General features: G+C 51.4%; 5 protein-coding genes across 13 annotated transcripts in view; 3 read left to right on the forward strand and 2 right to left on the reverse strand.

The window, feature by feature from the left end:
- Bet1l (Bet1 golgi vesicular membrane trafficking protein like) overlaps positions 1 to 14,003 on the reverse strand; it is a 35,156-nt gene extending 21,153 nt beyond the window's left edge. Inside the window, exons 1-4 of one of the 3 annotated variants that reach the window (XM_010635377.3) lie at positions 13,765 to 14,003; positions 12,747 to 12,838; positions 12,487 to 12,543; positions 8,911 to 12,365 (exon numbers count right to left, since the gene is read on the reverse strand). In XM_010635377.3, the coding sequence (XP_010633679.1) occupies positions 12,198 to 12,365; positions 12,487 to 12,543; positions 12,747 to 12,838; positions 13,765 to 13,783 (336 nt within the window). In that variant the 5' untranslated portion in view covers positions 13,784 to 14,003 and the 3' untranslated portion in view covers positions 8,911 to 12,197. Of the gene's footprint in view, positions 1 to 8,910; positions 12,366 to 12,486; positions 12,544 to 12,746; positions 12,839 to 13,558; positions 13,662 to 13,764 lie in introns of those variants that run through there. The other 2 variants (XM_010635420.3, XR_004517387.1) reach the window with 2 other exon arrangements.
- Scgb1c1 (secretoglobin family 1C member 1) lies at positions 3,708 to 4,840 on the forward strand. The gene is made up of 3 exons (XM_033764030.1): positions 3,708 to 3,770; positions 4,184 to 4,380; positions 4,775 to 4,840. The coding sequence occupies exons 1-3, from the start codon at positions 3,716 to 3,718 to the stop codon at positions 4,805 to 4,807; spliced, it is 285 nt and encodes a 94-aa protein (XP_033619921.1). The 5' UTR covers positions 3,708 to 3,715; the 3' UTR covers positions 4,808 to 4,840.
- Odf3 (outer dense fiber of sperm tails 3) lies at positions 5,846 to 8,780 on the forward strand. The gene is made up of 7 exons (XM_010635146.2): positions 5,846 to 6,004; positions 6,362 to 6,482; positions 6,683 to 6,883; positions 7,335 to 7,436; positions 7,561 to 7,682; positions 8,275 to 8,415; positions 8,691 to 8,780. Exons 2-7 carry the CDS (start codon positions 6,374 to 6,376, stop codon positions 8,778 to 8,780), a joined length of 765 nt encoding a protein of 254 aa, XP_010633448.1. The 5' UTR covers positions 5,846 to 6,004; positions 6,362 to 6,373.
- Positions 14,004 to 14,034: 31 nt separating the features above from the next.
- On the forward strand, positions 14,035 to 20,156 carry Ric8a (RIC8 guanine nucleotide exchange factor A). 2 transcript variants are annotated; one of them, XM_010635523.2, is made up of 10 exons: positions 14,038 to 14,835; positions 15,131 to 15,178; positions 15,264 to 15,854; positions 16,257 to 16,348; positions 16,872 to 17,022; positions 18,009 to 18,104; positions 18,211 to 18,355; positions 18,428 to 18,572; positions 18,947 to 19,066; positions 19,444 to 20,156. In XM_010635523.2, the coding sequence occupies exons 1-10, from the start codon at positions 14,752 to 14,754 to the stop codon at positions 19,562 to 19,564; spliced, it is 1,593 nt and encodes a 530-aa protein (XP_010633825.1). In that variant the 5' UTR covers positions 14,038 to 14,751; the 3' UTR covers positions 19,565 to 20,156. The 2 variants fall into 2 exon arrangements, with proteins under 2 accessions (XP_033619914.1, XP_010633825.1); XM_033764023.1 differs by lacking the exon at positions 15,131 to 15,178 and having other exon boundaries at positions 14,035 to 14,835.
- Positions 20,157 to 20,228: 72 nt separating this feature from the next.
- Sirt3 (sirtuin 3) overlaps positions 20,229 to 23,683 on the reverse strand; it is a 28,809-nt gene continuing 25,354 nt past the window's right edge. For 4 of the 6 annotated variants that reach the window (XM_033764026.1, XM_033764024.1, XM_033764029.1 and 1 more), the window contains one exon: positions 22,641 to 23,107. In XM_033764026.1, coding sequence (XP_033619917.1) covers positions 22,859 to 23,107 — 249 coding nt within the window. In that variant the 3' untranslated portion in view covers positions 22,641 to 22,858. Of the gene's footprint in view, positions 21,388 to 22,640; positions 23,108 to 23,683 lie in introns of those variants that run through there. The other 2 variants (XM_033764025.1, XM_033764027.1) reach the window with 2 other exon arrangements.

The raw sequence follows: 23,683 nt of genomic DNA on the forward strand, positions 1-23,683 counted from the left end.
GGAATTAGCCTCTGATTGCTGGATTTGTGCACCACTCACCATGATGACTTATCAGGCAACTGGCATCATGAGTGACCTGCCCTTAGAGCCAATATAGCTTACTACGTACCCCTTACTCAGCTACCAATTACATATAATTGGTATAAACTCAATGAGGGGTAAGGAGTTGCTCCAAAAACAAAGGGAGGAATGATAGAGAGAACTTTTGTATATAAAAATCTACAAAATGTTAGGAAAATGTAAAATGATTTTTGTTGTCTCTAACAGAAACCTGCTTTATTTAGTTCAAAGTTAACAGACACTGGTGGCATTAACCATGATATGGGACATCTGGCCTCATCCCTGACCTTGAACACCCCCTTCCCATGCACTAGAATAGATAGCTAGACAAATCTTAAGGTAAACTCCCTAACTATAAGAAATTGTTATGTCTCAGTTAAAGTGAATTGTCTTGTTATTTTACCTGTGCATGGGTAATGTGAACTGAGAAAATGAAATGCAACCACCTGAATGAGATCATAGCTATAAAACCTATAGAAGAGGAAGCTGCAACCCAATAGCGGGTTGATCACTGGCACTGCCTTTTTTAATGTGATCGACCTTTGCTGTCAAAATAAACTTTTTATTATTTTACTTATAGGCAGCTCATTTCTATGTGCATGTCACTTGCCAATTCCTTCTGCAACAACAGAATAAACTTGGAGTGATTCTAAAAGAAAAAAAGCCAGTTTTGTCCCAACTCATTAACATGAATTAGTCTAACTTACCTGGCTATCTTCAGTATTTTAATAATCTTAACATTTTCATGCATGAATGGAATGGAAGGTATTTTCCACTGAAGTAGATAAGGTCATGGGACACAAACAAATGTTAGAAAACTAGACAGAACTTGAGCAGATTGTTATGATTCATTCCATAGTTGAACAAGTACATTATACTTGTATATTGAACATGTATATATATATCTGTAAAAACCAGATAACTTATAAAGTGATAGAAGAGCCTGATTTTAGTTTCCATCCAAAAAAGATTGATGTATAGACAATCAGTGGGTCCTAAATCCATCTACCCCTTCCTCTGATCTGCTGGCACCCCTCATTAGCCAAACCCAACCTGAAGCACAAAATTCGAACACTCATGACAAAGCAAGCGAAGGGAGAGAAGGAGCACGTAGACTCCCCAATACTGTGTTAAGAGGCTTTTGTGCTAATTGAAGTAGGTATGTGTTAGCATAAGTACATGCTGATGAGAAGGGCCCAGAACAAAAGTTGGTGCTACAGAAAAGATGAAACAAAATCCCCATTTAGAGGGAAATGATAAAATATTGTGACAAGAAGATTGGTGCTTAATCAATGTGAAGACAGATGTCCCCTCACTCTGTACTGGAGATTGAACACAGGGCCTTCACACTGAGCTATATATCTGCTGCCTTTTTTTGTTTTGTTTTGATACAAGGTCTTGCTAATTTGCTCAGGGTGGGCTTTGAACTCACAATCTTGCAGCGGCCTCCTAGAATGCTGGAATTACAGGCATGGAACCACCATGCCTGGTTGACAGATCATCTCTTATAACATGAGGAAATATGAAAAGGATGATTCAGAGTAAATGCAGGAAAAAAATGAAGGCAGATAATAAGCTTGGTGATGAGTTTGCATGGTATTTTTCTGATTACTTCCATATCTCAGTGAAATAAGAGCCAAAATGGGGGTGGGGGGACAGAGAGGCAGGGGGCAGAGAAAGGCAGTATGACAAGGAGCTATCTCCAGGATGTGAGAAGACATCACTGAGGAAATCTACAGAAGTGTAGCACTTAAGAACCCACTCAAGGTCATGGTCTTGAGGAGAGGGTGGCCAGGTGATTGCTCAGCTACATTCTGTGTACCAGGAAAGACTGACTCTTTTTCTAGAGAAACAAGGGAGGCAGCAGAGGAAGGGTGAGGCAGAGTGTGACTGTCATAATTGTCCAACAAGTGAATTAAGTTGGTAACAGTGATCCCAAACAAATGCTGGCCTCAGACACTCAAAAGAGCAAACCTAGAGGTCAGCAAGGGTGCTTGACATGAAAATGTGGAAGGGTGGGCAGTATCATAATTGTCCAGGACTAGAGAACAACCTTGCTGCAGTAACCAAAGCAGGCAGAGTGGGCCAAGGGTGATGGTGTGGAGTGTTAGATGAGTTATGTGGACAATGGAATCACTACAGATGATACTACAGGAGTGACCAGACATGCTAATATTCTGTGACACCGTCAGAGACCCATAGCTGCCAGTGCCAGGAAAGGCCACAGGTGCAATACTGAACACCATGCACTGCTCCAGTACTGGGATTGAGGAAGCACAACAGTAACCTGGATGTCACAAAGGGAAGCCATCTGCAATCCTCATGGGGGACAACAGAGAGAAAAGGGGGGGAAATGCCAGTTAGGACAGTCTCTAACAGAACCAAGTCCATACTTTGGAATCTTCTGGAGGGTTTCAGAACCACAGATGTCCAGTCACAGGCTCTGGGGATCCTGCACCATTGGTCCTACCAAGGGCAGACTCCAGAGCCAACCTCCCCAAGTTGCCTCCATAGCAGTAGAAGGTAGACCAGTTCTGCTGGGCATGTCTTGCTCACAGAGTTCTGTTACAGATGACTATTACACATCATTTCTCCTGTATTTTTAGAATTATATGTATAAGTAGGTTATATCATCTATGGATTTGATTTTATGCTAGCAAAGGGGTTAAGAAAAAATTGCTATAAACAGGAATCTTGAAGGTGAGAACAAGTGGCATCAGGGACTGTGCTCCAGGAGCACAGAGCAGACTTTGAGGTCTGTGTCCAGCCAGGAGATAATCAGGACCAAAGTGATGAGGGTCAGCTGGTCAGACAAGGACTTGGACACAATGAGGTTTGCTCTGGTGGTACAAGAGTAGAATTTGGGTGGGGCAGCTCTGAACAGACACACCTTTGTGGGAACCGGCTAGGTTCCCATAGGAACCATCAGCCACCAGAGGGCAGCAGAGGACAGGAGGTGAGGGGCCAGATCACAGTGGGCGTGCTGGAATCAAGCCCTTCAGAAAACAGCTGTCTTTAAAAAAAAAAAAAAAAGACAGACACAACTGTTCTAGGATAGTTTGGCTTAGGGCCCAGGTGTCCCCGCCTGTTTTACTAGAACACGCACTGAGACTAGCACCTGTCTGACTAGCCACTGAGGGAAGGATATGTCACCCACATCCTTCCTCATACCCGGCTGTGACCAGATCCCAGGCATAGCCCCTCTCAACCTCTAAGGCCACATTCCCTGCCCTGAACACTGTTGCTTGCTTCAGGCCTCCTGTGGCACTGGGCCCCCAGGGCTCTGTCCCCCTCCTTCTTGCCACTCCATCTGAGCAGTGTGGAGGGGAGATGCCAACCCCTAAAAGGGAGACACAGCACTACACCACAAGGCCTAGCATGACTAGAGGCCTTTGGGTCTAGCCCCCTGCCCCACTTCATGCAATGCACAGGGCCCCTCGCCTGGGTTCACAACACTCCTACTCACTCCAACTCATTTGCTAACAGCCCATGTTGCTGACCCAAGCCCAGTACTGCTTGGCATTCAGTGGATGTGCCTGGCCTCAGCTCACCTGCCAGGACCTGATGAACAGGACAGGCCCGCCCTCGGGCATGATGCCACCTGCTAAGGCATAAAAGCCCAGAGTCTGCCTAGGTAGTCTCTGAGACTGCCATCATGAAGGGGAGCAGCGCCCTCCTGCTAGTGGCCCTCAGTGTTCTCTGTGTCCGTGGTAAGTCGGGGACAGGTTTCCAGCACATTCAGGGACAGAGGCCTGGGATGCAGTGGATACCTCTTGCTTTCTGCACAGATCACCCACAGAGCAGCACAGACAACGCTAACCCCAGTCCCTACGCAGGTCCACCCAGCCCAATATCACCCATTCTGGTTCAATCCAGCATGACCCCAACTCTCAAAGCCCTAGTTCACATCAGGGAAGGAAATGACCCCTTACCAGAGCTCAGCTTTCCTTTCCTGGTGAGGCCAGGAACAGAATGTAGAAACTGGATGCTGAGATGGGGGCGTGAATGGAGGTATCTGTGGCATGTAGGGCTGTACTATTAAGGAGGCGGATATGGTGAAGACCACAGAGCTTGGAGGTCAAGGGTAGACCCTGTCCTGATGTCATTTCCCTTTGCAACACAGGGCTGGCCACAGAGGACAACAGTGAATTCTTCATGGAGTTCCTGCAAACACTGCTTGTTGGAAGCCCAGAGGAGCTCTACGAGGGGCCGCTGAGCAAGTACAATGTCAACCAGGGTGCCAAGGAGGCACTGACAGAGCTCAAGTCCTGCATTGATGGTCTGCAGCCCATGCACAAGGCGGATCTGGTCGAGTTGCTGGTACTGGGGCCAGGGAATCCCCCTCCCTCAAGGCCTAAAATCCTTCCAAGACCTGCCCAACCCATGGTCCCTGGTCACTAGTCCAAGACAGCACCCCACAGCCCTCCCACAGACACTGAGGTCTGAGGTGAATACCCCAGACCTCTGTACTCCACAGAGAAGCCCCTGGGGCCCTCTGACATGTTCCCTGCCCAGCCAGTGGGCTATGACCTGTACAAGCATGTGTACACACATGAAAACATACATGCTCATGCTTCCTAGCCACTGGGGTGTATGTCACAATGGGCCCACACCCATCTCTTCCAGAGGGGGGCCTGGTTGTCTGACTCAGGAAGCAGTAGCTCTCAGGTTATTGGTTACCAGCTTGCTGGGCCCACACACATCTGCCTTCTAGGAACAAGTGCTGGGCAATGAAGACGATGCCTGAGTGGACATCCGATATGGACCCCAACAGCACAGGACCAGCCACACCAGTAGCCCTGGATGTGCTGCCATGGCTGCTTCCCTGAGTAAATTGACCTTCAAACTGTTAGACCAATAAAGCCTCCTGCAGCCTAGGCACTGGCTCCTGTTTCTCCTCTAGAGACACACACAAAAGGCTACCTAGAGCACAACCAGGGGCACACCCAAACAGACTCAGATATGTGGATCACATACAAGAGGCCCACCCAGAGGGATGCACAGGAGCAGGCTCACGTGATCCCGACAGAATCCCAACAGATACCATATGGCAAAGGATGGAGCACAGAACCAGGGAGGCATCAGGTGGAGGTCTGGGCAGCAGAACTAGGGGTAGCAGAGCTCAGAAAGAGGAAATGTTCAGGGCTGGGTGGGGAAGGACACTTCCCAATCTACCTGAGGAAAGCAGCTAGCCATACACGGGACACATGGGACAGCATGGGCAACAGATACATGGGCATCAGGGGCTTTGAGAAGAATCTCTTCCCAAAGTCACCCAAAGAGAGAGGCCCCAAGTGGAGTCTGAGCCTAAGAGGTCCCTAGTAATGTCAAGAGAGCACCCCAGGGCCCCACAGTGGGGTGGACAAATTGGGTCAAAGGAAGGTCAACAGGAGTGGTTTCTCCATCCTGGATCCTGCTCAGCACAACACAGATCCCAATCTGACTCTGGACCCAGGATTCCTGGCAGTCAGAGTTTCCCTGTGCCTCAGTCTCCCCAGCTCAGGGACTCTGATGGGGCAGGGCTGACTGCTCACATTTACTCCTGGGCCACCCTGGGCTCCCTTGTCCCAGATACCCCAAAGAACATCAGGATCTGGTGAGAGAAGAGTCCCTGGAGAAGGTGGGGGACCCAAGTGAGAGTGAGATCCCTGGAGGAGAGGGTCTCTGGAAAAGGTGAGGTCACTGGGAAGGGTGGGGCCTAGTGAGGGCCTGGGCCTGGGCCATTGTCTCCGTCATACTCACTGTGACCTAGAACTCCCCATCCCACAAAACCACATTCTAGAGCTCAGGGACCCCTCCACAATTCTCAAGCCCAAAGGGAGAAGGGAATCCTTTCTCTCCGTGTTCTTTTCTCTGGAACTGCCTGGCACTGAGACCCGGGGAAGCAGACTACCTGCAAGGAGGCTGGGTAGCAGGCCGCTCTGAGCTTCCCCACCCCGAAGAGGTAAGGCCCCAGCCCCCTACCCAGCCACAGCACAGCTCCACCATGGGAGCTCCTTACCAAGTGAGGAGCAGCATTTTTCAAGCACAAGGAGCCTGCCCAGGACCCCTGAGAGCCAAGAGGGTGGTGAGTCACTAGCCAGAGAGACCACAGACAGGGCCTAGCACTTATCCTACAGCTAGAGAGGGCTGAGCCCACCCCACTGAGCAGAAAGTTCCCATTGCCCATGACTACTTGAGAGTCTGTGGAAGCTGCAGACTACAGCTCTGCCCCATCAGCATCAGCAGGACCAGAGATGGGGTTGTTGGGGTGGGGATAAGGCAAACCAGGACTTCTGGCACCTATCGTTCTTGTCCACAGACAGAGCCAGCTATGGCAGAGGAGGTATGGGTGGGCACCTGGAGGCCCCATCGGCCCCGGGGACCCATCATGGCCCTCTACAGCAGCCCTGGCCCCAAGTACCTAATTCCACCTACCACAGGTCAGCAGGGGAGGATGACAGCCTGGAGTGGGTCTAGGTGACCTGGAGTGGATCTGGGTGGGCTGGATTGGGTCTGGGTGGATCTGGGTGGCCTGAGTGACCTGGGGTACATCTGGGTTGGTCTGAGGCTTCAACCTAGACTGCCAGTTGGGTCAAAAGAGCATCTGGTTCCAGGCTGCTCAGAGCCACCGTGTCCACAGGCTTTGTGAAGCACACACCCACCAAGCTGCGTGCGCCAGCCTACAGCTTCCGTGGGGCCCCCATGCTCCTGGCAGAGAACTGCTCCCCAGGACCCCGCTATAGCATGAACCCCAAGATACTAAGGACTGGCAAGGACCTTGGCCCTGCCTACTCCATCCTGGGGCGCTACCACACCAAGACCATCCTGACCCCAGGCCCAGGTGAGAGACCCCATCTCATACTCCCCTCCCAGGGAAGAGGGACTGTCCCCACATCATTCCCACTATCCCTTCGGGGGGGCACTGTGTCCTAATATGTCAAGATGAGGTGTACCTTGTCTACCCTGTCCTCTCCTTCTACTCTCAAGGTACCATCAGGCCCTAACACACAACCCTGCTCCAAAATAGCTCCTGTCCGCCAAGCCCAAAGCCAGGGTTTCCACCTTGGACACTCCCAAACCCACTCACTGCCAGTGATGGGGAAAAGCTTCACACCTGGAAGGTTGGGATTCTTCTTGAATGCCTGGGGTGGATGAGCAACTACACCCTCATTCCTCCCACCCCATACAGGGGATTGAACTCGGGACTTTACGCTTGTGAGACAGGCACAGCGCCACTGAGCTAAATCTCGGGCCCTGTACCTTCGTTCTTGCACCCCTTCTTTCCACCACAGGTGATTACTTTCCAGAGAAGTCTGCCAAGCACGTGTTTGACTCAGCACCCAGCCACTCCATCTCCACCCGCACCAAGACCTTTCGGATAGACAGCACTCCAGGTCTGCCCCAGCCCAGTCACCTGGACGACTGGTGTTTGGGTCCCACAGGGGTAGATGAGAAGCAGCTCAATGGCAGATGGAAACTCTGCTGAGCTGTGGCCTGAAGCTCCCGTCTACCCTGCAGGCCCCGCCGCATACATGCTGCCAGTGGTTATGGGACCGCACACTGTGGGTAAGGCCTCCCAGCCTTCCTTCTCCATCAAGGGCCGCAGCAAGCAAGGTAGCTTCAGCGACGACCTGCACAAGGCAAGGGTCACCCAGCCTTGGACAGGGCACAGCTCCTAAACCCAGGAACCCCAGCCCATTGCTGCACTGCAGGCACCTTGCAACTTTGGCCCTCTGAGTGCCTGGGGAGGAGGGCACCAGCAAAGAAGACAGTGCCAGGACTGAAGAAAACCCGAGAGGGGTATACAGAGCCTACCTAGAAGGCACAAAACACTTTTTAAATGCTTCAAAGAACAAAGGAAGAACTAAGCTCTGGGCCACTGGGGAGGGGGATGATTCCTGCTGTCAACAGCCAGTGCCCTGGGATGAGCATGTGAGGCATTAACATGCAGTGCTGGTCTAGCCCCAGAACACAGCCCTCAAGCCAAAAGGACAGTGTCCCAACTATGAAGGGGCTTCACACACATTCACAGGACTGATAAACATTGGCAGTGTCACTTCCACAATAAGGCTCAAACTGAGGGGCTGACATCCCCAGAGGTACCCCAAGGGAGACTCAGGCATCTCAGAGCTCCCCCTAAGGACTCAGGATCTGAACTGTCTCTGCCCTTGGCCCTCTGGGATCACATGCCATGGGCAAGGTAAACCTATCTGTGCCACCTTCACTTCCCAGACCCCAGGTCCTGCAGCATACCGCCAGACAGATGTGCAGGTGACCAAGTTCAAGGCTCCACAGTACACCATGGCTGCCCGGGTGGAGCCCCCGGGGGACAAGACCCTCAAGCCAGGACCAGGAGCCCACAGCCCTGAGAAGGTCTCGGAACAGCAGACCAGAGGGATTGGGGGAGTCAGGGACACACACAAGGGGACAGGAGGGGAAGGGCTGCACCCTGCAGGGGCCTCAAAATGTTACACTTGCCCCAAGAGCAACCTTTCAAGCACAGAGAACCAGGGCTATCCTTTACCCTGCCAGCAGGCTCTAAATCCCAATCCCGTGACAGTCACTGCCGCAGAGTGCTGGTTCAGGAGGGACAGCACCCAAGCCCGAGCCATTGTCAAGAGCCCTCCTCACAGCCTCTCCTCTCCTAGGTGACACTGCACAAGCCCTGTGCCCCCATTGTCACCTTCAGCATCAAGCACTCTGACTACATGACACCGCTGGTTGTTGATGTGGAATAGCCTCAGCCCTGCACCCTGCAGCCTAGATCCACCTCATGCACACAAGACTCCCAGGGCAGATGCAGTCTGGACATCTCCTTCCAAGCAAAGCCACAGTAGGGGGACCCCGCAGGACAGAGCATGTTTGTTTGGACACTTGTGACAAATTCTGCATTTTTTTTTCTATGCTACCCTCCCATTTGCTAATCTTGCTCTGTGATGTTGCCCAAATTACTTAATAAAAAACAAATTTCAGTTATAAGGTTTTGTCTTGGAAAAAAACAAGTTTGTCCACAGCTTTCAGTGCAGGCTCATGTAAGGTCTCATCCCTGGCTTCCCAGTCTTCAGAGAGAACTCGAAGCTTTGCATCATTCCTACAGTCCCTTGGAGAACCTGGAACACTACGGATAATGGGGTACTGGAGAAGTGTTACTGCCTGACACTTTCTATGTGCCCAAGTTGTGAGGAGGCTTCGTACATCCAAGTGGCCTTCAGTGACAGCCCCAGCCCTTCTGCAGCTGAGGCCTCACCACGGTAAGCAGAGCCAGCCATGCCCACCGCACTGCTTCAAATTCTGGTGCAGTAACAATGAGACATGATAAAACCGTTGCTGCTATATTGAGTGACTAAGTTTCAGGGAAATCCGTTACCTACCAAGAACTAACACAGGATGTGGGTAGGGACACTGGCATCTCAGCTGTGCCTGGGGAATCTACAACAGGTTCCTCAGACCCACAGCCAGGACTTGAAAATTTGGTCTCCCTTTGGCCCAGAAGAGGTTCATGCTGGGCAGACTAAAACCCACACTAGGACAGCAGAGATGCTGACTTCTCTGCGGCGATCAGTTGGGCAGGACACTCCAGGACTGTCATACTCCCTTACCTCCAAGAGGTGATGCTGTCATGCCATGCATGGTAGGGACTCAGCAGAGAAGAGTCACACAGCAGATGGTGTGGACCTATGGCTGTCCTGCCAGAGGCTGAGATGAGGGGGAACAAGGGATCCAGGGAGAAGATGGGGAAGGGAAAGGGTGTATATCACCTAAGCAAAAAAATAAAAATAAAAACTACCTCTCTTAAATCCCTAGAAAAAAAGGACAAAAATATACATCATTCCTTCTTCACAAAGCTGTTTATTCCACATTTTATTGTTGAGATATCCCTGACTGTGAACTACAGCCTAGCAGCCCATCCTCACAGTCCTCACATTGGGTCTTTTTCTAGTTTATTAGTGTTTGAGATCAAGTTGGCAAACCCTACTTACCCTGTGGGACAGGTGTCAGGTATACAAGGGCAAGCTGCAGCACTAGGGTTAGGGGCTCTCGGGAAGCTGACCTGACTCAGGGGTAACAGAGCTGTCATACCCCTTCACAGGTTTCAAAGACACAAGGGAGAACAAAAGAGTAAACTGAAAAGAAGTGACAACACGCAGACCAAAGACAGCCAGCAGGGTTGCAAACAACTAAGGAGACAAGAGGCCTGAGGAGAGAACAGAGTAACCAAGGTTATGGAGACGTGGCAAAAGTTCTCCATGTGGGGCCAGGGATTTAGCCCAGTGGTTCTGCCACCTGCCTCACAAGGGCAAGGTCCCAAGTTCAATCCCCAGTACCATTTAAAAAAAAAAAAAAAGTTCTCCACGTGAACACTGCCCTAAATTCCCAGTCTAAGTTTCTAGTCTATACCAGCCAAGATGAGTAGGCAGTAGCCATGATGTGTTCTGGGGTCTGATTTCGTTCCACAGCTTGGCCATGTTATGTTCAGAGGAAGTGAAGTCAGCAGTGTGTGGCCCAGGAAGATGGGGGACGTGGAGCTGGAGAATGACTGCTCTCTGCAATGTCTGCAGAACCAGATGGGGACACGACACTGGCAGCGTACATACTTGGTGACAGCAAAAGACTAAGCAGAAGCCATGGTGCCAGGTAAGAGTGGCAGGGCACATAAAGACCAAGGAGAGAACACAAGGAAGACTTGGCCACCGGAGGGAGGATTGTCAGGGAAACAGCAAAGCCATGGAAAAGGAGAGGCAGTGAGAAGCTATCATGCACTAGAACGAAAAGAAGTCAAAAGAAAAAGGAGGGTCTTCTTCCCTCAGAAGATGTAGGGGCTTAGCCACACCCAGTGGAGGAGACAGGAGATGAGAAGAGGGACTGTGTGAGCTTGTGTGGGGAAAGAACGAAGAGGGTGGGTAGTCGAGCCTGCAGAGGGAGCAGGGTGGGGCCATGGTGATGAGAAGGCAGTTTGTGGCTGACCGCTCAACCCAGAACTCAGAACAGTTCTAGCTGGATAAGATTCATGGTGCAGATATATTGGTAGGCAGACAGTGAGTTATTAGTGCTAGGGAGGGTGGAGTGGCTGGAAGACAGATTGGAATAAGGAAAAGAAGGACACAAAGCCGGCCAACTCATTCCTTAAAGATTCTTTATGTGAAGACAAAAGTGATAGTCTCTCAGTCTCATAGTTCAGTTTGTATGAAGGTGGACTGGCCACACTTCCTGGAGGGAAGTGTGCAGGGGATGGAAGGGTGGCTTGGAGTATCCCCATTGCAAGGGAAGACTAGGTATGGGAGGCAGGCAAGGGTGTGGCAGAAAAGCAAAAGTTATACTATAAATGGCACAGTAGCCTCTCCAGACAGCCTTCAGCTCCAGGACAGCCTTTCAGGAAAAAACCTCCCCAACACTCTACCTGACTGTGAAATGCCAGTACAGCACTGGAGAGGCTCTGAATCCTGAGGATACCCATTTCTATCTCTAGACATATGGCCCGGTGACCCAGAAGGATCCCAGCCCAATGTCCAGCCAAGGCTGTGGTCCATACCTTCATCAACAGTCCCTACCCTTCTTAGAGATTTGGCTTCATCAGGGGACTGGAGGGCACAGTCCTTCCCCAGGAATACTTGGCCCATATCAGACCATCCCTGCTCAGCAATCTTCGCCAGGAGTAACTGATACATTCAAGTTGAGGATCTGCAGGTGAAGGAGCCAGCTCTTATTGGGGTCACAATCATAGTCCCTTCCTGTGGCATCCCCAAGGCTCCTCAGATCATAGATAGGTCCTCACTCAGGAACAGATAGCACAGAAAGGCCTTAAGATCTCAGAGCTCTTGAGGGCTGGGGAAAGGGCACCTGGCCATGTGGGTACATTCAGGACTCAGAAATGCTCTGCTTAGAGCTGGCTGGTTCTGGTGCACTGTGGCCCCAGCCTAGCCAGTGTCTCTAGCACCAGGAGTGGAGGTGGAGGTTGGGCCTTGCTTTGTCCAAGGGAAAAGGTCCTTCCACATGGGAGCAGCCAGCACAATGAGCTCAGAAGGTCAGAGGCCCCACCACACAGGAAGAAGATTCCCGACCACGGTAGTGATTTCAAAGTAGTATTTTGCAGATAAGTCCTCAGGAGGTCAGAATACCAGGTGGGGAGGACCTTGGTACCTCTGGCTCCCACTGGTTCACGTCCTTGCCCTTGACAAGAAGTAGGAAAGGATGAAGAATGCCACAAGCAGGCCCACAGCCATGCCACACAAAAGTTTCCGGTTGTCTCGCCCAGACCGTGCCATCGTGGAAAACCGCTTCACACTCCCCGTGAGCAGGCCAGTCACACTTGTGAAATCTGAGTCCTGGGGCAGGGGGCAGCAGGATCACAAAGGGAACCATGTCAAATACCACCCCCCCCATCACTGGAGCACAGACTGCAGAGCTAGCAGCATGGGGTGGCTCCTGCACTCTGCAGACCCTTACCACGCTGTCCAGGTATTGATTCTGGTCTTCCACATCCCTATCGATGTCCAGGGCCAGCTGGTGAGGACACAGAGCAAAGTCAGGTCAAGGAGACAAGGAATACAGCACTCATTCTCCCCTCCAACCAGTCCGACCTTGTCCTTAACCCCGCTGTACAGGTTGCCACCAGCAAAAGGTTAGAAACCTGCCTAAAATCCCCTAGACCTCTCTCCACATCCCCTTAACCCTTTGAGGTGGAAGTGAAAGGGGCCACCACTGACCGATTTGAGCCTGGTAACCTTGGAAGCCAGGCTATCAGCCATCCTCTTGTTCTCCCGGTCTAGAAGCTCCTCCACAGCACCAGAGCTCTGAGCTATGAAAAGAGATAGGCCAAGAAGTTGCATACACCCATGAATGAAACTCCAAATCTCCTCACTCCAATCAAGTCTATGACTTCTCAGCAGGTGAACCATGCATTTGAAGGACAGGCCTGTAGAACTATCAGGTGAGTAGAGGTCCTTCATGTAGACCTGTGGGAAGGAACTCCCACAGGCTCAGTCTATGCAGCCCCTCCTGATGCTATGCCAGAACATGGATTAATCCTAGGAACACTGGAAAGATGCACTTGCCTCCAGAGACATCATCGTCTATGCTAAAGCACTGTTCTCAAAGAAAGAGCAAACTCTGGTAGGGTCATAAGAAAGACTGAAAGATCATCCAGAAATGCGGCAAAATAAGTGAATAAAACTCAACCACCCATAATTATCGCTGAGATTGGCCTACTGTGACACCCATGGTGCCCGCGGAAACCTTACAGGGATGGGCCCGGTGAGGTGACATTCCCAAGCATATAACATGGGAGAGAACCGCCGCTTCTAAACACAGTGCAAATTCGCTCTGGCCCGACGCAAACAGGCGATGTGACCTATGGCATGGACTGCAGCCCTAGGAACCACTGGCATGCTCAGAACCAGAAGAAAGGGTGCTGGCTTCCTGATAACCACCCCAAGCTCGTTCACTTCTTTCACATAACAGACCAAGACGCCTGGGCCTCAAGTCAGCGGACGCTTGCTCGGACCCCTGTCCACCTCACCCTGCATCCAAGGAATGTCCCGCCTGGACCCTGAGGCTCCACCCAGCTCATGAACCCAGGCAAATCATCTGTTGCCCTCCCAGCGTCAGTCCCGGCCACCCCCCCACACCTCGGCCCGGAGGCCCTATCCGTCTCCAAGGGACCTCCCGTGAGGGAGGCGGGCCGGGCCCCACCGCACGATCCCGAAACCGCTTTCGCGCGCTCACCCCTAGCCCAGTCCGCCATTATAATCGTTCAGCGTCAGCCACTAATCACTGACGCCGCCATGGGCGTTGCAGACGTGGCAAGGATACCGCGACACACTTCCGGCTCCGCCTCTCGCAAGGCCCTCCCCTTCCGTCCAGGCCCACCCGACTTCCGACAGGAGGGCGTGGCGCGGTGGGAAAGTTAGTGATGTATTTTCGCAGCCCTAAATTAGGGGAGGAGCGGGCTTCCGCCCTGGGTTGGCCGGTTGTTTGGACTGCATTCTTAGTGCCCGGATGTGACTGTCAGTCAGGTCCTTCCGGTCAGCAGACGAAGACGTGTCTGGGCGTGGCAGGAACCGAATGGTCCTGTACTGGCGTGACTAGGCCCAGAAAACTGCCTCTGGAAGGCGGAGGTGGGCGCTCAGAAACTTGCTTAAAATGGAGGTGTTAAGGATTACGGAAAAATGAAGCGAGGACACATGGGAAAGAGAGAGCCTTGAACGGCCCCGCTCGCGGTAGCGAGTGGACAGGCTGCATGTACAGTCAGCGCCCCCCATGAGCCGTTGCCGGTCTGCCTTGCAATATTCAGCACACCCTCTGAAGCAGACACGTCCGCCAGCTCCCTCCAGAGGGCTCCGGGACCAGGCCGGCAGGGTGTCTCCCCGCCGCCCCCCAGCCATCTCTTGAAGCACTTTACACTCCCCAGTTCATGTTTCCCCCGTGAACTCCACAAAGGCAAGCAGCGAGCTTTCCGCACAGTTGCCCACTAGCTGTACTTGGGCATCGGCTGCGAATGGGCGAGAGCTTCATCTACTAGGGACACAGGAGGGACCGTGAGCCTCGCCCATCAATCAGTCTTGGCCTGAATCGGTAGCCCAGCCTAGCCAGTGCCCCCTTGGCCGTTCCACCTTAAACCGCGTAGCCCAAGTCCCCGCCCATTGCCGCCGGGTCCCAGCATCCACCGCGCGCCCGCTGACTCTGGGCTTCGCTGCCCCAAATCTTGGGGCTATGGAGCCCCGGGCGGTGGCGGATGCAGTGGAGAATGGAGAGGAAAACGTGATAACGGAAGCTTTGAGAACGTACAACCAGGAGGTGAGCGGAGCCCAGAGTCCAGGGACGCGGGTGGAGGGAAGGGGCAGCGCAGCGTGTGGGTGTGCGGGCAGACGGGAATGACTGTGGCGTGAGCTCCAAGCGGGCGTGGTTGCCTGGTGCAGGATCGGTGGCGGTGGCGGGGTCTAAGGGCCTCGGTGCTTCCCTTGGGGGACAACTGTGTGGGTGTCCAGCGCACCCTGACACCTGTTCAGAGGCAACAGGCTGCCCCACCCCCATCCCTCAAAGAGCACAGGCCCTACCTGCATGAAGGCCTGAGCCTACTGTGTCTCTGTAGCACTCGGAGAGCTTCACCTTTGACGATGCCCAGCAGGAAGATAGGAAGGTGGGTGCTGGCCTCAGGGTAGTGGAACAGGGAGGGGTACCCCAGGAAGACGGCCTGGTGGCGCCACTGTCCTCCCTGCCCACAGAGACTTGCAAAGCTGCTGGTGTCTGTCCTGGAGCAGGGCTTGCCACTTTCACACCGTGTCACCTGGCTGCAGACTGTCCGAATCCTGTCCCGGGACCGTAGCTGCCTGGCTCCATTCACCAGTCGCCAGAGCCTGCGCGCACTAGCCTCCTATGCTGACTTATCTGCCTGTGAGGGGTTCCTTTCAGAGGCCCCTGACATGGATGTCGTGCTCGAGTCCCTCAAGTGCTTGTGCAACCTTGTGCTCAGCAGCCCCGTGGCACAGGCACTTGCTGCCGAGGCCCATCTTGTGGTGAAGCTTACAGAGCGTGTGGGGCTGTACCGCAAGAGGAGCTTCCCCCATGAGGTGCAGTTCTTTGACCTACGGCTCCTTTTCCTGCTAACCGCGCTGCGTGTTGATGTGCGTCAGCAGCTGTTTCAGGAGCTGCATGGCGTGCACTTGTTGACTGATACACTAGAGCTGACGCTGGGAGTGACCCCTGAAGAGAGCCCCCCTGAAGTCCTTCCTCCCCAAGAGACTGAGCGGGCCATGGAGATCCTCAAAGTGCTCTTCAACATTACCTTTGACTCCATCAAGAGGGAGGTAGAGCAGGTAAGTTGTAGCCTGAAACCACTGTGGGGGTCACCTTAGCTGAGATACTTCATGGACATGTCTTCTACAGTACCTTTAGGTTTCTGAGTGTCAGACATTGAGAAAACAGTAGGACATTTCAGGACATAGCTACTCCAGGGGAGGCTAAGGAATATTCTCCACTTGTGGAGCAAAGGCCCGTGTGACTTCATCCCAAGGTGATCCACTAATGTCTTAATCTAGAAAGTGCCTTTAGAAGCACACTCATGGACTTTTTGTGGAAATAGCAGTGATTGTCTTTAGCCCAGCACTGGTCACACTGGTCAAGGTCACCAGAAGTAGTTAAAGCCACACAGTCCTGGAATGCAGTAATGTACATGAATGGAGCTCCCTTTCACAGGAACCCTTTCTGTTTTTGCTCAGGAAGATGCTGCCCTTTATCAGTACCTGGGGACCCTTTTGAGGCAGTGTGTGATGATTGCTGCTGCTGGAGACCGCACAGAGGAGTTCCATGGGTGAGAGCAGAGCCTGTTATGCTGGGAGGGACATACTTGAGCCCTAAATGGTGGTCCCCAACCCTGGCCATAGACCAGAACCACTGGAGAACCCAGACACAACTGTAGAGTCCAACTTTTTCAGGGGAACCAGACATCATTGTGTTTCCAGAGAGCCTCAAGTGCTTCCAGGACATGGCCAGGACAAGAACTATGGATTTAGGGGCAGAATAATGTGGGCATGGTATCACAGATCAGTGTACTCCCTTGCCCTTGACTTGTGCCTTGGCTGGTGTGGGTTCCCAGAGATCATTTGGTGCTTCAGCCTAGATAGGTTGGGGTAAGTAGGGTTTCTGTGGAAGGCAGTGTCCCTCAAGAGGACTCTCTCACACACCTGGATATCTCTCAACAGTCCATTGTCTGTGGTCCTTTGTGCTGTTCTGAGGCCCCCTGGACCCTGGCTCACATCACCAAGCAAGGTACCAGGTATTGCATTTGTGCTGGGGGATCAGCCCCATCAAGTCCTCTCTCCATCTGTCCCCAGCCACACAGTGAATCTCCTAGGGAACTTGCCCCTGAAGTGTTTGGATGTCCTCCTCACCCTGGATCTACACGAAGGCTCTTTGGAGTTCATGGGAGTAAACATGGATGTGATCAGTGTCCTCCTTGCCTTCCTAGAGAAGCGCCTACATCAGGTAGGCATTTGTAGTCTCTGCTTCTGCACTGTTCACACTGGCGTGTATAGGTCATCTTGGTGGTGTGATCTGGGCGACTCTTCCAGCTGCTCTGTGATCCAGCCAAGTAGGAGCCAAAGCACTGGACCCTTCCTCCCTCAAAAACGTGGACACCCTGCACACTTAAGGCCTCATTTATACAAGTTTCTTAGGGTCTGGTAAGGTGCTTGTTATCTTTTAGCAATTCTCTTGTGTGGTCCTGAGAAGCCCCCAGTTTCTGCTTTTGATCCTTAGACACCTAGTGACCCTGTGAAATGATACCCCTTGGTGGCAAGCATCAACTGTTCCTTGGGATCCTGAAGAGACACGGGAGCCTTTAACCAGAGCTTCCCTTTGACTTCTGCAACTACAGCACAGGACATTTGGAAGGCTGAAGCTCTAACTGGTCCTTCCTGAGTTTGCGTATTTTAAGCAAGCACGAGCTACAGGTTGAGGTTCAGTAGATTGCTGAGGAATCCATGTTGCCAAACAAAGGATGCTCATAGTATGAGCCAGGTGGGGAAGGAGTGGGCAGTGAGCACTTTGGCTGTGACCATCTTCCCCATTGCTGTGGCTGTTGGTGTTGGGCTCCAGGGAGATAATTGGGGAGGCTGGACAGGGTTGGGAACTCTGCTTGCTGTCTATAAGACATGCAGTAGAAATTCTCTATTTTTGCTCTCATTTCCTAAGGGCAACATATACTAGTAGTGTGCTGACATCCTCAGATACCTAATGTCTTACTCTTAATCTTGGTTTATAGTTGAGATGGTTATACTGAAAGCAGTTGAATTGGTTGCACAAAGTCCAGTAGCTTCCTGAGTATCACGTAGCTTCCTGAGTATGAGCTCCTGGTCCTTGACTGACTGGCTGCAGTAGGCTTCTTCACAAACCTTTCTGTCAGAACTGAGGAGTGTGTGTAGCCTCCACTGCTGCTTCAAGCTGGGGCATTAACAGAGGCTCCTCTCCAGACCCACAGGCTGAAGGAGAGTGTGGCTCCTGTGCTAACCGTGCTGACTGAGTGTGCCCGCATGCACCGTCCAGCCAGAAAGTTCCTGAAGGCCCAGGTATTTGGCAGAGGAGCCAGAGTACCTGGGGAGTATGGGCTGGGCCTGGCCTGGTCACAGATGCTGAGCTGCTCCAAGTCTGGGCTGAGAGACACTGCCTCCCCAGGTGCTGCCACCCTTACGGGATGTAAGGACTCGACCAGAGGTGGGGGAGCTACTTCGGAACAAATTGGTTCGCCTCATGACACACCTGGACACAGATGTGAAGAGGGTAGCAGCCGAGTTCCTCTTCGTCCTGTGCTCTGAGAGTGGTGAGTTGGGGAGCCCGAGCCTGGCCTTCCCTGCCCACCAGCTCACACACTGACTTAAGCCCTGGCCTCCAGTGTCCCGGTTCATCAAGTACACAGGCTACGGGAATGCTGCTGGCCTTCTGGCTGCCAGGGGCCTCATGGCAGGAAGCCGGACTGAGGGGCAGTACTCGGAGGAAGAGGACACAGACACAGATGAGTACAAGGAAGCGAAAGCCAGGTCTGTGCCCCTTATACCCTCGGGTTTCCCTCACTGCCCCAGTCCCTGCTTGCTAACCAGCTACTTTCCTGTGGTATGGGGACAGGATGAGTGGATAAGGCCTTCCAGAATCAGGCACCTGGTCCAAAGTGACGTGTCCTGGTCTCTGAGTTTGGGTCTAGATCTGGATCACTGGAAAGACCAAGGAGGAGCTGGCTAATTGCTGGCTAATGGCTGCTCCTGAAAGAGCTCCCTGCAGCTATCACCCCTGCCCTACTGTCACCAGGAGAATGGGCTTCTTGCTAGTCCAGGCCTGGACAGGGGACTCCAGCACCTCCAGCCCCTCTTGTCCAGGAGTCACTAACTCATTCCCCATCCCCCATTTTGGGAGGCAGCATCAACCCAGTGACTGGCAGGGTGGAGGAGAAGCCACCTAATCCTATGGAGGGCATGACAGAGGAGCAGAAAGAACATGAGGCCATGAAGCTGGTGAACATGTTTGACAAACTCTCCAGGTATGTGAAGTGAAAAAAGGCCTGCATCTGGGAAAAGGGAGGACAGACCCATATCCTGTCTTAGGATCCCCTGGAGGGGGTCCAAGAAGGTCTAGGATTCTGGGTGGGCTGTATTACTGGTGTTTGAAATCACCTGTCCTGTTAGAAATACCTGAGAAGTGTTAGGGTGAGGTCAGTATTGTACCCATTTTACAGATGAGGAAGTCTTGAGGCCCAGAAAGTAAGACCTAATGTCTCAAAGGCTTTAGGTAGCAGTTAAGACTTGGGCCTGATTAGCACAAAGTTAAACCCAGGCTTCCCCAGCAACAACCAGGGATGAAAAAGACCCCTGCCTGATATACTCCCTTACCAAACTCCACTGCATCTTTTTCCTACAGGCACCGAGTCATCCAGCCCATGGGGATGAGTCCCCAGGGACACCTCACATCCCTGCAAGATGCCATGTGTGAGACCATGGAGGGGCAGCTCTCCTCAGACCCAGATTCAGACCCTGACTGAGGATGGTGGTTCCTCTGCTCTACCTTCAGAACTGGTGCTGCTTTAAGAAACATCCTTGGGGCTGCAGCCTTGGGAAGCCCAGCACCTCTCCAGCTGGAGTCCCTTTCTCTTCACACTCCAAGTTCTGCTTGTGATTTGCCTCTAGTCCTATTTCTTATCTTTAGGACGGCAATGGTCTTGTGCTGCTGTAGATCTGGAAACTTGGCCCTGGTTTCTACAGGTGAGGCTGACCTGAGCAGGGAACTTCTGATGTGAGCCCATCTGGTACACTGGTATGCTGTATTTCACAGGGGAAGGGATGGTCTAGAACTTTACAGTCCACACACTGGGTGCAAGGTAGTATCTTATTATGTATCCACCAAATGAGGCCAGTCATCCTTCTGCATTCCCCTAGATCCTGCCTCAGCCACCCACCAGTGTCCACATACCCATATTCTCATTGGCTGTGACACCTGAATATCAATCCTATCCACAGTCTGTGGTTCAGACTAAATACTTATATGAAGGAAAATGGCCCTCGTGAGACCATAAGATGAAATCTTGAGATGTCCAAGAGTCCAAGAAACACCTTAGAATAAAGAAGAATTTTGCACAGTACTGTCTGAATGTATGTGTAAGATAGTTAAGTAAAGTGACATTAAGTAAAAATAGAAACTAATACTGTTCTTTTCAGAATTTGACCCTTTTAGGTTATGTATCTTGTTAGCACCAAGAAACAAGGTCACAGGACCCCCTTCAATGGCATCTGTCAGTTAGGTCTGTCTCTGTCAACTCTAGCCCAGTGCAGGCACTGCTCAGGAACAAGTGCTTCCACACAATGCCAAGGAGAAGGACATGCACATAGGTGGGAGCCAGTGTGAGTTCTGCCAGGCACAGGGGCAGGGCCAGCAAGGTTTTCTAGGGAATGATGCCTTCTATGTGGATAGAACTGGCTCTGGTGTCATTAAAGGGAAAGGCCCTATATAGGGAAGAAGATATGGGTACAAAGTGGACTGAGAAATGCTGGACAAACCATCCAGAGGAGGCAGGTGTGAATATCACAGGCTAAGGCCAACAAATGTGACAGCCAGCAGAGGGAGAGGTAAGTGCTCTGATGGCAGGGCCATCTTGAGGGTGAATCCAAGGACAGACAGGCTCAGTCCTGACTGCTCAAAAAGGGAAAACCCACATACCCAGAGGGTTCTACTTTGCATAGGCCTAATAACATCTGTTGTCCTTCTGAGGAGACAAAAACAAAAGGATACCCATTTTTGATGCTAAAATTATTTCATGCAAGAATGAAGGATAAGACTTTCTCTAACAGTAATCCAACTGCAGGGCCAGGGATTAGCTCAGTGGTGCCACTGCCTGCCTCACAAGCAGAAGGCCCCAAGGTCAATCCCCGGTACCAAAAATAATAATCCAATTGCAAAAAGCAACATGGTAGAAGACCCTAATACACCACCTGAGCCCAAGCCCAGGTCTAACAGACATGCCAAGCTGCCTCCAGACAGCCCAGGAGTCCAGTTATCTGCTTAGATTCCAGAAGGTCACCCTCAGAAAAAGTGTTTTGCATTAAGAATATCAGCAGAGTAAAGACCTAGATACACCAAACAGGCCAGGCAGCTCTTGGCATCCATGGCTAGGTGGTCCTGAGCACAAACAGGCCCTGCCCAGCAGAGGTCCTGGTGCACCCTCAGGTATCCACAATACCTCAGGCTGCATGTCATGGTTTGGCCAAGATTCGTGAGTGCCAAGGCTGTCTTCAGAAATGGGATGTAGATCTCTCCTGTGTAACTGTTTCTTGTACATCGGACAGTCACCCTCCTGTCTCATCCATCCAGCTGGAAGAGAGGAGAGAAGAAATAAGTTGGCTGGCACATCTCAGTACTGGATCAAATGTATAACTGAAAATAAGCAAAACTGGGCCGGGGATTTAGCTCAGTGGTTCGGTGGCCTGCCTCACAAGCGCAAGGACCCAAGTTCCATCCCCGGTACCAAAAAAAAGAAAGAAAAAAGGAAATAAGCAAAACATTTCATAAAACAGAAACTTTTCTCCTTGCAAATAAGCAAGTGAAGAGATCCCAGCAGGCCTGCCAAAACAGGGCTAACTGGAAATCCTTGTTCCATGGGATTTTAAATACCCACTTAATATGTACTGATGCTCACATGCTCAAAAACATTCCCTGTTTAGAAAACCCTGTGGATGGCAATTTTTTTAAAAAAATTTTTTTTTAATCCTAACTTATTTTACATAAATTTCTGTGAACTAGGAAATAGCACAGGTCAATTTCTGTAGGGCCACGTCCAGAAATCCATAAGGGCTCTACACTGTTTCTACATAAATAGAAATCAAAACCAAGAAACCTCACAAGACTGCCAAGCTGATCTATGGAAGCTCTCTACTCCCCTAGGAACTGGCCAGAGGGCACCTGCCTCAATGGGTCACATTCTGGATTCTCTGTTTCCACCACAAAGCAAACCAGCAATATGACTCCTATATATTGATATGAGAAAACACGAGCCTACATCTTAGCCCTAAGAACCAGACTCTGAAAGGAAAGCCAAAACATTAATAGTGATGTCTAACAAGCAGAAACAGCAAGTGCTGTTTCATATCCTTAGTAAGTCTTGTACTCTCCAGTGGTTCAGTCTGAGTATGAAGTGAGGCTGTAATCTCAGGGTGGAAACGTTTGCCAGTGGAGATAAAGGAGAATGATGGTCATGGTAACGAGGCAGGCACAGATGAAGACAAAGGAAAGGGTTAGGGTTTCCTAAGATACCTGACAGGGACAAGAACATCAACTGTGTTATATTCTGATGAACTCCTTGGCCAGTGTTAAACCTTCCTATAACCATAGAATTAGGCTTCAGATGCTAATGCTACCTCCTATAGAAAATATCTCTGATTGCTGAGGCTAAACGTGTTGATTTTCCACTGGCACCTGCATTTTCTGTGATTTCACTTGCTTATAGGAGGTGTGAAGTCTAGAAAACATCAAGGCTGTCTGGTTTCCTCCTTGGTGGGTGATAACAATGACTCATACCAACTACTTCCTAAAAGCATCTCTGGTTCAGGCTTCATCCCAAATGGTGCAGAGAATTAGCTTCATTTTAGGAAGCAAAAGTCAGTGACTTTTGAGGTAACAGGAACTGCCTAGAGCCCATCCCTCCTTGGCCACTGTTCACTGTGAGGCCGTGAGAGCAGGAAGGAGGCATCAGTTTGCTCCTCTCCGAGTGCTGGCAGTGAGTCCAGCTCAGAGCTCAGTACAAAAGGGACAGCAATATCAGCAATTACTGTTCTTGCCAACATGGCTACACTCTGAGTGGTCCAGACCCCAGAACTGTGAGTACCTTTCCAGTTTCCCGCTGGACAAGGTCCTGCAACTCTTCTCTCCAGCCCAGAAACTCCACCAGCCTTTCCACGCTGTGAACCACATCCCCCAGCTGGACCACGTCTCTGCTTCGAGGACGCCAAGCAAAGGACCCCACTAGGTCCCGGTTGATGAGCAGTCGAGGCACTGAACCACATACAGCCTCAGACAAGCTGGCAAAAGGTTCCACCTGAAAAACAGCATGAACCATCAGGCTGTGATGCCACAGCCATGGAGGCCTTGAGGGGCAGGAGACAAGGGTCACACCCTGGGATGCAGGGACTCTCACAGTCTGGATGGCCTTCTCCCAGGCCTCCTTTTCTCTCCTCCATTTGCCTTGGCATCTCACCACATCCCTCCTGCCAAATTGCATTCTGTTCTATCCTACCTACCATACCACATGGCCCCTGCTGGTGGCCTTACTACACTTGTCTCCTATCTGGAAGAGGAGCCAGAGCCTCTGCAGGATCCTGACATGAGGTACTGTCTCACCACCTGTTATTACCAGCAGACACCAGGGAGGTCTAACACCAAGCCATCAGGCTTCTGCACAGGCTCTCAAATTTTCTTGCATGAGTAACAGTGTTAAAAAAAGAAATTAATACATAGTATCAAAACTGGGATGAAAATTAATCAACTCCCACCTTTCGTTGAAAAAGTTTTAAATGGATTAAAGATTTAAATGTTCTTGAAGAAAATGGGCTTTAGGGCCGGGGATTTAGCTCAGCGGTTTGGTGGCCTGCCTTGCAAGCGCAAAGACCCGAGT

The sequence above is a fragment of the Fukomys damarensis genome, unplaced genomic scaffold, assembly GCF_012274545.1.
Source record: "Fukomys damarensis isolate Sample0158 unplaced genomic scaffold, DMR_v1.0_HiC HiC_scaffold_16, whole genome shotgun sequence".
Classification (NCBI taxonomy): domain Eukaryota; kingdom Metazoa; phylum Chordata; class Mammalia; order Rodentia; family Bathyergidae; genus Fukomys; species Fukomys damarensis.